Genomic DNA, 15,026 nt, shown 5'->3' on the forward strand with positions numbered 1-15,026 from the left:
TTTCCAAATTATTCTTAATGTGCGTGTTTTGCGGTTGTAATCGTGAAAACAATGTAATTGTTGAATATTGATAGCTGATCTCCTTCCCACCAAATGCACAGCAAAAGCTGCTCGGCTTTAAGTCCTCGCTTGGACATCTTTTGGATTCCTTCACCTAGCTTCGTGACATACATATCTAATACAGATAGTTCCTCAATTAATATCTAGTCACATACCCAAATGACAGCAAGACCATCAAAATTCAATGATCAGTTTAATGGCAATGAAGAATAATTCCAGTTCGAAAAACTCTTATTATGTTTAATAAAGCTTATGGACGTGCTATAAAAATTGAGATGAAGCTGAACATAAAACTTTTAAGTAAATATTTAGCTATTAAGGGCTCGTAAGACGAAGGCGTGGACAGCACAATTGGCTTCTACTAATAACAAAAAAAAAAATCCATTCGATGCATTATTAATTGCACAAACATATGCACATACATATGTATGAGTATGTATTTTCGAATTGTTTTTCATTATTCAGTGTCGCTCACGTACATCGATTGTCTTGTCTCTGGTGTGGTGTTGACTAATTATACCGGCCGTGCGTTTCCCTGACGGCGGATCCGCCCGGCGCGCTCAGTGTAATTACAGGAAATCCTTTTTCCTGCTCAAAACAATGCTATTAAAATTTGCGCTTCTGCTTCGTACTGCGGCTGTAACTTCCTTTTCAAACTGCCAGGATCATTTGATGAACGGGCTCGCGCCTATATGCTCGCCTCTAAAGACGTTTGCGGTCGTTTACGAGACACATGTTCGTTTCTACATCTGTAGGTGCATGTGTGTCTGGGCATAAGTGCCTAAATCCTTTCTCCATTTCATAGACAATTGTGGGCTAGCGTGAAATGGATGCTCGAGTTACGCATCGTTGGGGTTCACAAGAACAAACGTAAGCTGAGACGAGCCCAAGCCGTAGTAGATCTTCGACTTTACTGGCATGCGCAATTGACACACCTATGTACATATGTATGTATGTAGATCTCTGGCGCACTGTTCACACCCAGGACGTGTCCTGCGGATGTCTCGAGTTGCTCTGCCCAACATCTGCCGGGCCGTGCCACGCCAATGGCTGAGCGTTTTAGCATCCATGCATCAATGGAATGGAACCGACTCCTAAAGACTCTGTACCCAAACAATTAGTTTAATATAAATAAATAAATATATAGGATAGACATGATATTGGCCTAAAATTTCGATAGGTTTCCCCTATCACTATAATGCTTTGCATGAGGACACATACCAACTAACAGTATGTAATTATCAAAGAGGAGACAACATTCGGAGAGCTACAAGAATTGTGGAGTGGAGTGGTAGATCAGCAAAAAACGTGCATATACAAATATCAAATTGTTTGCTCTTTCTAGTCTCAATACTTTCGGAGATCCATACGTTCATACAGACGGACAAATCTATACATATTGATTAAACTCATCTAAGCTCGTCTAATGACAAATCGACCTGCTCGAAACAGGTAGCAATATCCTTTCACTCTTCGGGTGCAGGGTATTATTACGAAAGTTGCAGCAATTAAGGGGTTGCATCTATTTTTCAGCTGTCGATGATTATCGGATGACGGCTCTCGTCCTTTGGCGACATGTGCCTTGCTCGTGTTTGTGGTTTCAAGTGGTTCTGCATCTGCACTTCTGATGGCAGAGCAAAGTAAATAATATTGTTTCAATTGCCTAATCCGCATCCTAATTGATGACAATTTCACTTTGAAATGTTGTACATATCGAACGATATCTAAATGGTGTGTACGTGTTTTAGCGGGAATGTCTAGCATTATACGGATTGGACTCTGAATGTTTACATGCGTGAGTTAACAAATCTTGATTTGCGTGAGCCGATTGAATGGGAAATACTCTTATGCGCCTGATTAAAGAAAAACACTATTAGGCCGTAGATGCAAACAATGCAAACACCACTTCCACTTCCTTCCCCTCCCTCTATCTTTGTAGCTCTCAGTATGCCAAATAGTTGCAGTTAATCTGTCGAGCTGTCACGCATCCTGTCTGGCCACATACATGTACGTCCATGGAAATTGAAAGCATAAGCCACACTCAAAGGATCTACAAACAACAGCTGCTGCTGCTGCTGCTTCTGCAGTGCATTCAATTGCACATTAGTTTTCAGTCTATTGAGAATGCAGACAAATGTAAATTTGGCCGATAGGCACACATGATAAGCATTTGAGACAGGAAATGCCTGCATGCCGCCAACTGAGCCTGCGCAAATTACCAAAAAGGATGTTTGCTTAGCCTCACACTGCCAGACAGGGGCGAGCCCTGAAATGCGTGAAGCCGGCTCATGCTCATTGCCCATTATTTGCCATCATACGAGTACACGGAGTCGTTGGTACGTGACTCTGTATGGACTGTGCGTTAATTTTTATGATTGCCCAGAAATATGTGTTTTTACACGTTGCCTCTATCTCTCTCTCTCTCTCTCTGTCTCTCTCCAACTATCTATTTACACAACTTGTTTATTTTCAATTACGTGCCGTTTTTCTTTACGGGAACTGCTGATACGTTGCTCATGCAATACCTGTACCTGCACATACCTACACAAATCAAAAAGGAAGTTGCCGCTACTCTCGCTTAAAATAATATTAAAATGATTCATACACGTATGTACATGTACAAGTATATGTGTAGGATCTGTGTGAGCTTAGTTTCTATTTCACGTTTTATAAAACCTACACTCGGACAAAATTGTATATATTTTATGATAAATAAGGCTTTCTAGAAACGGTCTGCAGCAACGTTTTGCGAACCAAAAGCTCTCTAAACACGATCTCAGCCATAAATCTCAACACTGAAGACTTAAATCTTAAATAAAGATAGAAGACAAATAATTATAACAACAAGTACTCGTATATACGATTTAAAAAACTTATTTTATTTCATTTTTTAAGTACATCCCCAGGGACTAGCGGGATATTACAACCTCATATTAAATGAAATAATAAATTGTCAAGTTTATTTAACCAATTTAATGATTGTCCGCGATGGACAGTTTTAAATAAAATACACTGTGCTATTTAAAAAAACAAAAATTATTTTAAGTACAAAAATCTACTGTGATGGTTTTAAAATCTTGAAAAAGAAATTTTAAAATGTTTTCCAATCAAATGAAAGATATTTAACCTTCAATAATGTTTAAAATTCGATTTTAGAAAACTAAGAGTTACTACAATTAGAGAGAACAATTATTTTCAATGTCGCCGAACGAAATTATTTACTCAACTTTCAAACAAACCCCTCATTTTTTTTAAACAAGAAATAAAAGAAATTTTTTTCTGATATGGCACTATTAGGTTCATAATTAAATGCTAAACATTTTAAAAATAATATTTTTATAAAAGCTTGAGAAAAATTCCATAGTTTCGTAAATATCACAAAAAAATGAATTCTTGGTCAACTTTTAAAATAAAATTTTGTTCACACCTTAACTTAGGTTAGAAAATATTTTAAAAAATTAAAAAATTATAAGAGAATGGCAACCATATTGTAGCCTAAATGGTTCTTCTCTGAGTGTACATTATCAATTCTAATAATTCCTCTAGAGCCAATTTCAATAATTCCTTTATTGTTGCAGCTGCTTTAGGAAAATCCCTCCACAAGGGGTGTTTCGGAAAACACACTATTCCCAAAATAGGATACGACTTGCCATTAGACATTTGGTGAATTGTGGGCGTACGTCGTTCCACTTCTCCCTGCTAATCAAATGTTATCATAAGTACGAAAATGTGTGAGTTTTTATTTTTAGTTGGGCATGTTGCCTTCCGCCCCTGCCTTAAGTCTAAACGATTTATGGCCGCAGAGATGCGTTTGACTCTGGATCTACACCGCTCCTTCCCTCCCAGCCCAGGCGCCGTTTTCAACAGCCGTTTAAAGTGCACGAAAATATACGGAAAATGAGTTTTACGATCGTGTTTTTATTTCTGTTTACCGGCTATAGGGTTTCCGACTGCAGTGTGTGGAATATTTTATTGGTACTTTCCAAGACTATAAATCAATAAACAGATTGTGCGACATGTCAGTCATAAAGTTTTCAACATTTCAGGGAAGACTTTCATAAAATTGAAACATATCTCTTCTCTTTACATATTTCCAAAACGGAACTTATTCGGCGCTTAGCTCTAAAACAGATCTATTTTTGAAACGGCAACTTACATGCTGCTTGTCGAAGGTTATAAAAAGCAACCCCTTTAAGCTAATCATTCAGCTAAGACTCAATATGGAGAACTGAAAGAGAGTTCAATAATACGTAGAAGCCACATCTGCTAAGAAGGGCTTGTATGTTATCTTCATAATTGTCAAATTGCAAATTATATTTCTATGGAATTCGAAACAAACCTGACTTAAGGCCTCTATATAGCTATAGATCGCGCTATAAATAAAAGGTCTGGATAAAATATTTCACTCAGCAACTCAAACATACTGGCTTTATATCTTAAGAAGAGAGTGGCTAATACACCCATAACTCAATAGTAAAATCTGAAGAGAACATTTAATGACTTGAGATTGACTTTTTATCACAGCGCTATCATCAGCACCTAAAATCTATTTCAACACAAAGATCTGAGATCTTACAGCTTAAGTCCCAAAGGTCGCAATCTCCCATCCTCTTAGCTTCCATTATCTTTCCACAGCATTTACGAGTTTATGGCTACAAAAATAAAGTATGTACATATATACAATCTGCATCCACAACATAACTGTGTCCATGAAGATATACACGAAACCCGCATTAATCACAGCATCATCGGAAAACACAAAAACAAGCCACACCAGCGTAACATATTGGATTCCCGTTCCGCTTTCATTTAATAAATCTTAATTGCGGCGTTTTCAAATGAATTGGACAATTGCACATCCACAAAGCTTTTTTAGTGTTCCCGAGAATTAAATAGTATGTTGTAATGTGTATAGTTCATCCACATTTGGTTTGCTTTGAAAGATAATTGATAATTCTGGAACATTCAAAAATATAGAAAAAATTTAAGACGTTTTTTTTTTAAATTAAATATTCTACGCATATCCTTTTTAATCAGCTTGCTAACGTTATCACTAGATAGTATATAGTACATATAATATTTATGACCACCAACAACATTTTCTTAACTTCTCATCGTCATAAAACCTCTTTTCAACTGAAACTTGGAAACCCAATTAACAAATTTTTGTATTTTACGACAAAATATTGAATTTTTGCACTGCGAGGACCAAGCCTCAATCATATTCCAGTTTGATGGAAAAGAAAATCATCTATTTTAAAACATTCGACTAAACTTCTTCTACTCTAGAAGTTAAACAAGAAAGGAATGCTAAAGTCGAGCAGGCTCAACTCTTAAATACCCTGTACCACCCCACAAAAAAGTAATTAAATTAATTAATTAATTAAATTTAATTAATTACCTAAATTAATTTAATTAATTAACTAAATTAATTTAATTAATTAACTAAATTAAATATAAAATATTCCATGCATGCATACATACATTTACATTTACATCAGAATCGTGCCTTATGCGTGTTTGTGTACTTGTACATATGTATGTATGTGTGCATTGGGCCTGGTTATATGGCTATAACTTTCCGATCATTCTATCATAATGAGACTTGGTATACGGTTATATAATAACTAACCTAATGTGACTACCAAATTTGAGTTGAAAATTCCAAGAATTACGGGAGTTATAGAAAATCAGTAATAGGGGGGGAGTGGGGGGGTGGATCAGAAAAAATGAACAAACTCGTCCTTTCTCGGTCTCAGGAGAATCTGTATACCAAGTTTGGTTATTCTAGCTCTTATACTTTCGGAGATCCTTGCGTTCATACAGACAGACAGACAGACGGACAGACGGACAGACGGACAGACGGACAGACAGACGGACAGACGGACAGACGGACATGGCTATATCGACTCGGCTTGTCATGCTGATCAAGAATATATATACTTTGTGGGGTCTACCAAGCCTCCTTCTGTGTGTTCCATGTGCACTCGCACAAAACTAATATACCCTTGTACCCTTTGGGTACAGGGTATAAAAAGATGGTCCAGCTGGTAGACAAACGGCCTTTAAATTACATTCTCAGCAATGATATATTTTTGACAACATATCCTGTAAAATGCAACGCGTGAAGACACTAAGAAAACAAAACAAACCCATAGTCCTGATAATAAGCAGAAACGAACAGAAGGCGCGTTCTTTGTAGAAAATAAAATAACACGCACAGCAGGAAGGATGCGACAGGAAGGAACAGGAACAGCCGTAGGCACAGCAGGGGCGGCGAGAATTGAAGAAAGAAAACAACAAATGTTGGCACACAACAAAAACAAGGAAAGGGATATCCTGCTGAACGGGAACGAGAAGGAGCACGCCCGTGAGTGAGAAAAGTGCATAGTCCTGAAAGCAATTAACGTTTTCCATTGGCAGTCCAACCCAACGGGACATTCGGTAATTAGATGGTCGTCAGAGCTACACTACATTGTGATCTGCTTTTACTTTTATTGATTTGATTTTTATCTTCTTTTTTATCTTTTTCTTTTTTTTTTGAGTTGCACCGCCATGGGCCAGTCTAATGATTGGCCGGAAATAAATGGATCGGCTTCCGCTATTGCCGGAACTGCAACTCAAAAATACAATACTTACTCTGTGCAGATTAAAATGCAGAGTTCAGTCGATTGGTGGTTTAAAATTTGGATGCTAATTTATTAGAATTTAGTGCAAATGCTTGGAAGAAATGTGAGAATAATCCAGTTGCAATTTAGACTAAAACTATAAACCACTTTGCGACTGAGCGAAATTATGCATTATATGGTCGAGATTGTAATCTGGGCTATTTAATGCGTAATTTCTGAGAGCACGCGCTGAACTCTTATACTCTTTTGCTGGGCACAACAATCCTTGCTAGCCTGCTCTCAAGAAAAATTCCTTCTACATCTATTATGCGCCGAGGGATAGCGATTCCAATGCATTGACAGCCGATCCGCCACATCCACGAACTCGCAGGGCTTCTGATGCAGGGTTATGCCAGCAGCCGTCCGAACGACACTACGTCCGATACAGTTGCCCACCTTGAGGGCGGCTATCGGCAGGTTAAGCATGCCGGGTCTATAGTGTGCAATGGGACGAAGTCCCTTAAATACGGGGGTACTGGTTTTGGACTTTTGATTTTGCACTTGACCCCCAGACTTACGTCCTTTGCCCTTTTTGCTATGCTTGGGTTCCTTGTAAGCCGTTACGGAGCGCTCACTTGAAGAGAAACGATTGAGTGGTCCTGGACTTCCGATATCTAAGGCAGCTGGACGAGCGTTGCTTGCCTTATTCTTATTATCGCACGGACATTCAAAGCAACGTTTGTGCCTTGAATTGATGGGCCGTGTTTCGATGTGACTGCCAAATTGTCCGATTCCGTCTCCAGCACTACGTCCGGGCTTTGCAGCAGGACTCGCGGAACCCATAACACCCATGTCGTATGGTAAGACGAACGCGTTTTGACGATTTAATAAATTGCCGAAGGCATTGCCCAAGCCATGGCAGCAACAAGGACCGGACCCAGACATCGCCTCCTTTTTCGGAGTTGGCGCCTTTGTACTAAGCCGTTTCGAGCGTCTTCTCAATTTGGTGCGGCTACCCAAGGAGCTAACTTGTGAGACTCTTGATGCTATCTTGGAAATGCCCCTGGAAGAGACTTTGGAGCCGGAGTTCAAAATACCAGAACCAACTTTAGATGCTGCCTTCGATGCATTTCTCGATGCCGCCTTTGATCCGGATTTTGAAGCTGGTTTCGAACCGCTCTTTGATGATCCTTCCCCATCGCTCACCGCTTTCACTCTAGCCTTCTTTTTTTTGGGCGCTTTCGACGCATTTATAAATATTTCGAGCGCCTCTGCAATAAGAGCGGATAGTTTAAGTCCGGCCTGAGCATCTTTTCGGCATCGTGGACAATCACAACAGCACACATCATCGTTCTGCACATCCGAAGGCAGAGTTTTGTGCAGACAGTTCTGCAAATCACACGAGCTTTTAGCTCTAAGTTCATGGCGACTATTGCGACGACTGCCGTAATCGTATCGCTTGTCCTGGCTACAGGATCTTTGCTGGCAACTCAGACGATTTATGCTGCGGTTGGAGCCATCCCATCGACTGTAGCTGCTTGACCTTCTCGCCTGATTGGCATCTGGCTGAGATGAGCGGCACATTCTCTCATTGGCCATTTCAAGTATTTGATCGCATCTCTGTTTGTTGCTATAGCCACTGTTTGTTCTCGAGAGATCATTATTGTTTTTGCTCAGAGCACAAGTCAAATGTTCGATTAAGCTTGCGTTCTCGTCCTGAAGAACAATTACATTGAACTGCTGCTGTCCATTGCAATCCTGGTCCCCCTGGCTAACCTTCTGCTCATAAAAGTTATCTAGGGCCCCTCTTATTTTTGTCGCACAATAGTCACAAACCCCATCAAAACCCTCTTGGGAGTCACAATTGAATTGCCGTCCACACAGTTGGCACGCATCGCTCTGCCTACCTCCTGGATTTCTTTCGGAATATTTATGCTTTCTCTTCCGTTTTTTCTCCCTGGCACTTCGCTTTAGAATGGCGTTTATGATGGCCGATGGTACTGTCGGTGGTTGGGATGGCAGGGCGTCCGTTTTCTTTGGGCAGAAGCCTTTGTCGCAGCGTTTGATCGAGTAATCGTTACACTGATTACAATTCCGGAGTACATAAATACTTTCACCGTTTTTTTGGGACGCATTTTGATCTTGGGAGGTCTCTTTATCCTCAGACGAGGAGCCAGTACCCTGTGAGTCTGGACTTATTGTTGGCACCACTGCCGCATCGCGATGTGGGCACTCATCTGGCATACTGTCGCTTTCATAGTCTTCTTTCGCTGGCTTGTTCTCCTTGCCACCCCCTCTTCGCTGATCAAAGTTTCGATAGTGGTTTATAATTTTGTTGATTCCAAAACTTTTCATAATGAAGTTTTAAAAATTGCTTATTCAGTTTTGATAGATTTCGTATATTATTGAGTGCGAGGCTTTAGGCTGTCGAAAAGCCAGCGTTCATGGGAAGTTGTGTTGGCTTTCTGTAGCTGCACGGCCAATGGCTCCTGAAATAGTTGGAGTATGGCAAGAATTTTCGCCAGTTCCAGCCAGAATTGCATCCCATGGGGTGTCCGTTATGTCCGCTAAAATGTAAATGATTTTGCTGCAAATTATAGTGATGGGGGCACTCGCCATCAGTATGATCTCTCTGCTCAACATTTGACCAATCAAGGTCGTTGGCTGCACAGCTCTTGAATTGTTTCAGTAACTCATACTCGGAAGGAACTACAAATGTGGCACTAGGCCTCAGGGTGGTAGGATTGTGAGTGTTGGCTTGTGAATAGTGTGGTTTTAAAAAGGACCAACGATAACATTCCTGTTGATGTTGCTTCACAAAATTGGCTCTTGCAAGTGCGTTCCTAAAGAACGGAACCCTTCTGTCTTTGGAACAACGTGGCATATCATCCTCACTATCCCCACGATCGGTGAGCTCGGCTAAGAATTGTGATAGTTACTTGTGTCGAAAATGCAACTTACTTCTCCACTTACATACTGTTTCGTCCGACCTAACCACAACCAGGCAGCTCTTCATCTTGTATTGCATTGCCTTATATCGATTAGTCGCCACCCCACCTTTAGGTTTCTGAAGTGATTTTGCACCTCCCCTAATACGATTATCTCCCTGTTTCGCACCCGTTCCGCCTTGGGAAAATCTCGATTTGGACTTAGAGCGCCAATTATTTGTGCGTGGACTTTTCGGATTCTACTGGCTATCCTTAGAACACACAGAATCATAATCAACTGATATCAGATTTGTACTTACATATGTAACTGAACCCTTTGACTCCGGTCTGGGATTCATATTCCTCGCACCAGCTGGAACGCATTTCCTTTTCGTGTTATTCCCAGCCATCCTTCGGTTAGGATACTGAATGGGCATGCAACTCCCGGAGCCCTGCGCTTGCGGCAACATTCTCAAAAGTTGGCATATATTGCACACAGGACAGGTCTTGTTATTGTGGGTCGGCGAATTCGCATTACAATGCTCGCAAAGAGTGCGAAGCGCATTCTGAGCATCAACATCTGTGGTAGGGGCGTTCTTGCGACGACATCCAGTACTGGGGCAATCCGCAACGGTCTCAGTTGAAGCACGCGGACAAGCATTTTTGGCGGGTCTTATATTTTGATCACAACGATGGCGTTTTCCACTGCTCCTCATGGCACTTGAATGGGGCCTATTGCTTCGTACACGTTCGCTTGGCGGCCTGCTAAATTTATGCGAGCTTGGAGTATAGGTTTCCCTTGGGGGCTGACAACTAGGGGATCTTGGTGTTGGAGGGTAGTTGTGATCGGGCTCATAGGGGGTTGGGTAGCAGATGTACGACTGATTTCGTATGGCATGGTCGTTGGACGCACAATGTGATTCGTAATTTTTCGTATGCTTTGGCTGGACGTACTCTTCCCTGTTGCGTTGGTAATGGTTTCTTTGGGGCTGATCCTTAGCAATATAATCACGTCTCGTATCGGACGTTGTAACTATAGGAGTCCTAACATGGCAGTTATTTGCCGTCTTGGTGTGTGATCGGTCTCTTGAGAGTGGGTAGGATTCTTCGACAATGATTTCCTTTTTCTTTTTTCTAGGATGCTGATATTCGGCATAGTTCTCCCGATCGTGTTGATGAGAACAAGAGGGAGTACCTGGTTGTGGATTCCTCCATCTGCACGTGTTTTCTGTTCCGGTGCCATAACCATGACAGCTTTGAGTCTGACTTACTGTTGTTAAATTGCTGCAGGAGTATCCGGCATATTGGTCCTCATTTGCGAAGGCAGTGCCCCCAGGAGGAGGATTGCTACTTGATGGGCAATTCTCCATGGCCCAATCGCTCTTAATTACAATAGGATTCTTTATAAAAGTAGTGTATGGATAGTATTCATATGGTGTGTCCCCGGCTGTTGTTCTGCCCCGTTGCGATTGATGCAAGGATCGACCGCCAGATCCGTGATGTAATTGGATTCATTGGGCGTGTACCTGTGACAAGGACTTATGCTCTGGTTGCCGCGATAATCCACAAACTTATGCCGCCTTTCGTTATTACATTGCTTTGCCAATGATTGCTCACTGACTGATCTTCTACCTCTTCTTCTTTCGCCTTGGCAGTCGGCTCTAGCTCTCGATCTTGGGACATTGGCGTGTCCCACGTATATATTCGGGGCGTACATTTAGATTAGCGGCATTGGAGCGATTTTATCACATAATGTTGGATGCTGGGTCACACCAAATGATTTTATTTGAGCCGTCAGTCAACTACGACAAGGCAAACTACATACTACATACATTTGGATTTACAATCTAAATACAAGATAAATGAGTGCCAAGTTCTACCCAAATGGGCTTTTATTTCTGAAAAGAATACTGTTGAAAAACAACTAGAACTCAATATAAAATAACATCAGATGATCCTCTCCATCGACAATAATTGCAGATCAAAGACAGTGCCCATAGCATTGGCTCTTTCCATGATGTGCATCTACCATCGATGTAAAATACAAGACCCTGCTAAAATTGTGGGCTAGGATTTTTGGGTTAGTGACGACTGACGCTGTGTGACATCATTGTTGATCGAGTCGGTGTGTGGGTATAGCTCCGGCGCGATAGCTCTGGTGTTAACAGATTACTGCAGGCTCTATTCAAACTGAAACAGCTCGCTAAATTAGAATCAATTGCGCGCCTTTTCTGCCCCTTACAGGACACATAAGAAGTGGGTCGCACATTTGAGAGCTTGGACTTGGACGTCTTTGAGAAGTCTGTCTTCGGCCAGTGTAGGGGTGGACGGATCTGCAATGGAGTACTGGAACTGAGCACATTCGTTTGACTGCGGGCTACACGGCGTCTTGTGTACTTTTTATTTTTTGTCTCCATCGTGGCTGCATGACTGGAAATGGATCCCTTGATGTTGTTGGTGAAATCTCGTGTCCTTTGATCTTTTAAGAGTGTCTGACGTTCGTTCACATCTTTCTTCGTGTGCTCATGGTCGGATCGGTTTCGCAACTCTTTCTGTTCCTCATCATCATCCTCTTCCTCATCGGAGGTGACAAGCAAATAAACAGAATATTGTTTCGTCCGTCGCTCAACGTTTGCGCCGGAGCCAGCACTGAGACGTGTGCCATGGCCGCTGGCATTGGTCTGAGGCGGTTGTTCCTTTGGACCGTTTTCTACGTCATCGGCACACATATGAACCACCAGCTGCATAATAGAGTCCCACAAAGGACTTTTTTCAATGCCCTGCACCTTGTTCTCCTTACGCAACTCACTGAGATTCAATTTTCGTTGCTTTGATGCGCTCTTCTCTGGCATCAACTTCATTTTGACTTCCTTCGATAATGGCTGTAAAATCCTTCGCAAAGCATCTATGTCCACTTCTTCGCGTGTTTTGTCCTTTTTCTTAATTTGTTCACCCAAAGAACTCTGTGATGGCTGCGTTTTCAGACCGCTGGCGGCACTAGCCCTATTTAATTCATCCTTAATTAATCCTATGCTTTGGGACTGCGAAGGTATTCTCTTCCGGTTTTCCCGCGCAGCATCTGGCTTGGACTTTGTCGTTAAGATACTGGACTTGGACGATAGACGCTTTGGAAATTCATTTTCTAATTTGGTAGTACTCATATCTTTGGCTTGACTGTATTGCTCTGCGTGTCGTAGAATCGATATTACCTGCGGTCCTTCGAGGTGTTCTCGCTTGCCTTTGCTGGAACTACCACCGAATTCATAGTCTTTGTATCGAAATGCCTCCTGTATGTTGGTGCAAGAGCGCTTTTTAAGGATGCTCACTGGACTAAAGTTTGTGGGTATTGGGCCTTGGAATCCATATTGCTTGCACAATTTTTGCTTTTCCTGCTGCTGTTGCTGCTCTGGTGTTTTTTCGGCTTGGGCTTTGGGTGGCACCACATTCATTTCACCGGAATCGGAACTCCCATCACCGCCATCGCGAAATTCTATCAAACTATTTGCACACAGACCGAAATTGAAGGGCTTGTAGTTCAAATTGCTGATATTACTGCTGCACTGCTTCAGCTTTTGCTGCTGTGGTTGTGGCTTTTGTGGAGATTGCTGCTGCGACGGCATAGAGTGGAACTGCGTTCGCCCTTGGCTGGCAGGCGTGCTGGTCAGGCTGTGACATGTCTTGGAGCTGGTAAGCGTATGCCTTGAGTTGGTAAAGATTTTGGATTCGCCAGCACGCATCTTCTCGAGGCTAGCAGGGCCTAAACCAATACTATAGTCCTTGGGCAGTTCAATATATGGTCTACACCACTGAGGCCAGCCGTTAAGTTTGTACTGCGTCTGGGCATAGTTGATATTTTGGTTGTCTGCTCCGCTGGTAGCAGTGGGAGAGCGCTGCTTCATTAGTTGACGTCGGAGGCGGGTCAGCTTCTTGCTGGGAGTCTCAGGCATTGGGGGCGCAGCCATACGTGGCATTGCACCCACCAGCTTGTTGCACATGCTGTGCCAATACTCGGGCATCGAAGGTAAACAGTGGACTTGAGCAGTGCGTGGGCCCAGTGGGGATCGGGGGGCATTGCTGCCGAAGCTTCGCGACGTAGTGGCATTAAACCAGGCCGAGGAGGTGGTACGTTGGCGGGGATGCGTCAGAAAGTGTTGATACTGATAGGCACTCAAAGACAACTGGTTCGCCAATCCAAGTCCGCTTAACATGCTCTTTCGACGTACCATTCTATTCAGGCCCTTCCTCGAATTGAGTTTGTTTGAGTTTCGCTTTTTAACTTAAAATTTTTTTTACTTTTTTTCTGAGTTTTGAATTCAAACATGCGCAAATTTAGAAATTTGGATGCACGAGACGTGCCATGATTATGTTAAAATCGGAACATTGACTGGGAAATCGGGGTAGTTGTTGTGTCGACCGAACAAATTCTTCAAACACAATATTTAAACAGGAGCGAACGCGTAATGTGGGCGTAATGCTGTAGGGAAATTATTTCGCTAATAACTTGTTTGAAGATTGGCTGATTTGGATGAAAACAAAAGTAGATTTTTCAATATAGAATATTCGTGCAAAGTTTGGTTTATGAAGCGTTTGAAATGTAGACAGTATTGACGAAATTCTGTAGGGGGAAATCAAAAAAATTAAATAAGCTCGTACGGCCTAGGAAGTAGGGTGTCTACACACCAAGCTTTGTTAATGTGTGGTCAGTTGTTTCAGAAATCCAGACGTTCATCCAGACGGACTGACGGAAGCACATATCTAAATCGATTTCCCTCGTCATGCTGATTAAGAATGTAGTATATACTTTAACTCTTTTTACCCTACGGGTACAGGGTATAAAAACCAAAATTAGCAAAGATATTTTTGTGAACAAAGACAAACAAGATTAAGTTTGATTTTGTTTCCTCTGGTCAGTCCTATAGCAGCTATATTCAATAATGAGTAGAGATATAAATGAATATAAACATATATTACTCGGTGATTATACTCTTAACATGGGGTCCGCCTTCTCTTACTGCTAGATACATAGGGTTTGTAACCCTTTAGCTGCAGTCATACAAAAATGTCAAGACTACTATACATTCAAGTATTGCTCGAAGTAAATTATATTTATTAAAAGTTCTTGTGAGTTTTTCCATTTCCATTTCCCGTCAATGTACGCTGAGTTCAAAAAGCTTTACTTTCGACTGACGTCACGACATTTCTAAAAGTTCTTCATGTACATACAAACACAATAATACATGACAGCTCGCCCACACGTGTGCCCGGCAAAAGCTAGCTAAGCACATCCTCCATTCAATTGCCTCTAGCTGGCTCGGAAATGCTCAATTCAGTAACTAAATGGAAGTTTCATTCATTTTTACGCGCGTCTCCGGTCAGAATGGCCATTCCAATAAGCATTCTGAACTTTGGCCAAAATTCGTTCCACGCGTCA

General features: G+C 41.8%; 2 protein-coding genes across 3 annotated transcripts; both read right to left on the bottom strand.

Moving 5' to 3' along the window:
* Window positions 1–6,731: 6,731 nt before the first annotated feature.
* LOC115625340 lies at window positions 6,732–11,377 on the bottom strand. Of its 2 annotated transcripts, none has more exons than XM_030520368.1 (3): window positions 9,916–11,377; window positions 9,642–9,855; window positions 6,732–9,587 (listed from the first exon to the last, which is right to left on the bottom strand). In XM_030520368.1, the coding sequence occupies exon 3, from the start codon at window positions 9,021–9,023 to the stop codon at window positions 6,969–6,971; it is 2,055 nt and encodes a 684-aa protein (XP_030376228.1). In that variant the 5' UTR covers window positions 9,024–9,587; window positions 9,642–9,855; window positions 9,916–11,377; the 3' UTR covers window positions 6,732–6,968. The 2 variants fall into 2 exon arrangements, with proteins under 2 accessions (XP_030376228.1, XP_030376237.1); XM_030520377.1 differs by having other exon boundaries at window positions 9,642–9,862.
* An 81-nt stretch (window positions 11,378–11,458) lies between these two features.
* Window positions 11,459–13,885, bottom strand: LOC115633647. Its single transcript, XM_030531088.1, has one exon. It carries the CDS (start codon window positions 13,819–13,821, stop codon window positions 11,677–11,679), a length of 2,145 nt encoding a protein of 714 aa, XP_030386948.1. The 5' UTR covers window positions 13,822–13,885; the 3' UTR covers window positions 11,459–11,676.
* Between the last annotated feature and the right edge of the window lie 1,141 nt (window positions 13,886–15,026).

Source organism: Scaptodrosophila lebanonensis, unplaced genomic scaffold (assembly GCF_003285725.1).
Source record: "Scaptodrosophila lebanonensis strain 11010-0011.00,11010-0021.00 unplaced genomic scaffold, SlebRS2 tig00000001-arrow-pilon, whole genome shotgun sequence".
Lineage (NCBI taxonomy): Eukaryota > Metazoa > Arthropoda > Insecta > Diptera > Drosophilidae > Scaptodrosophila > Scaptodrosophila lebanonensis.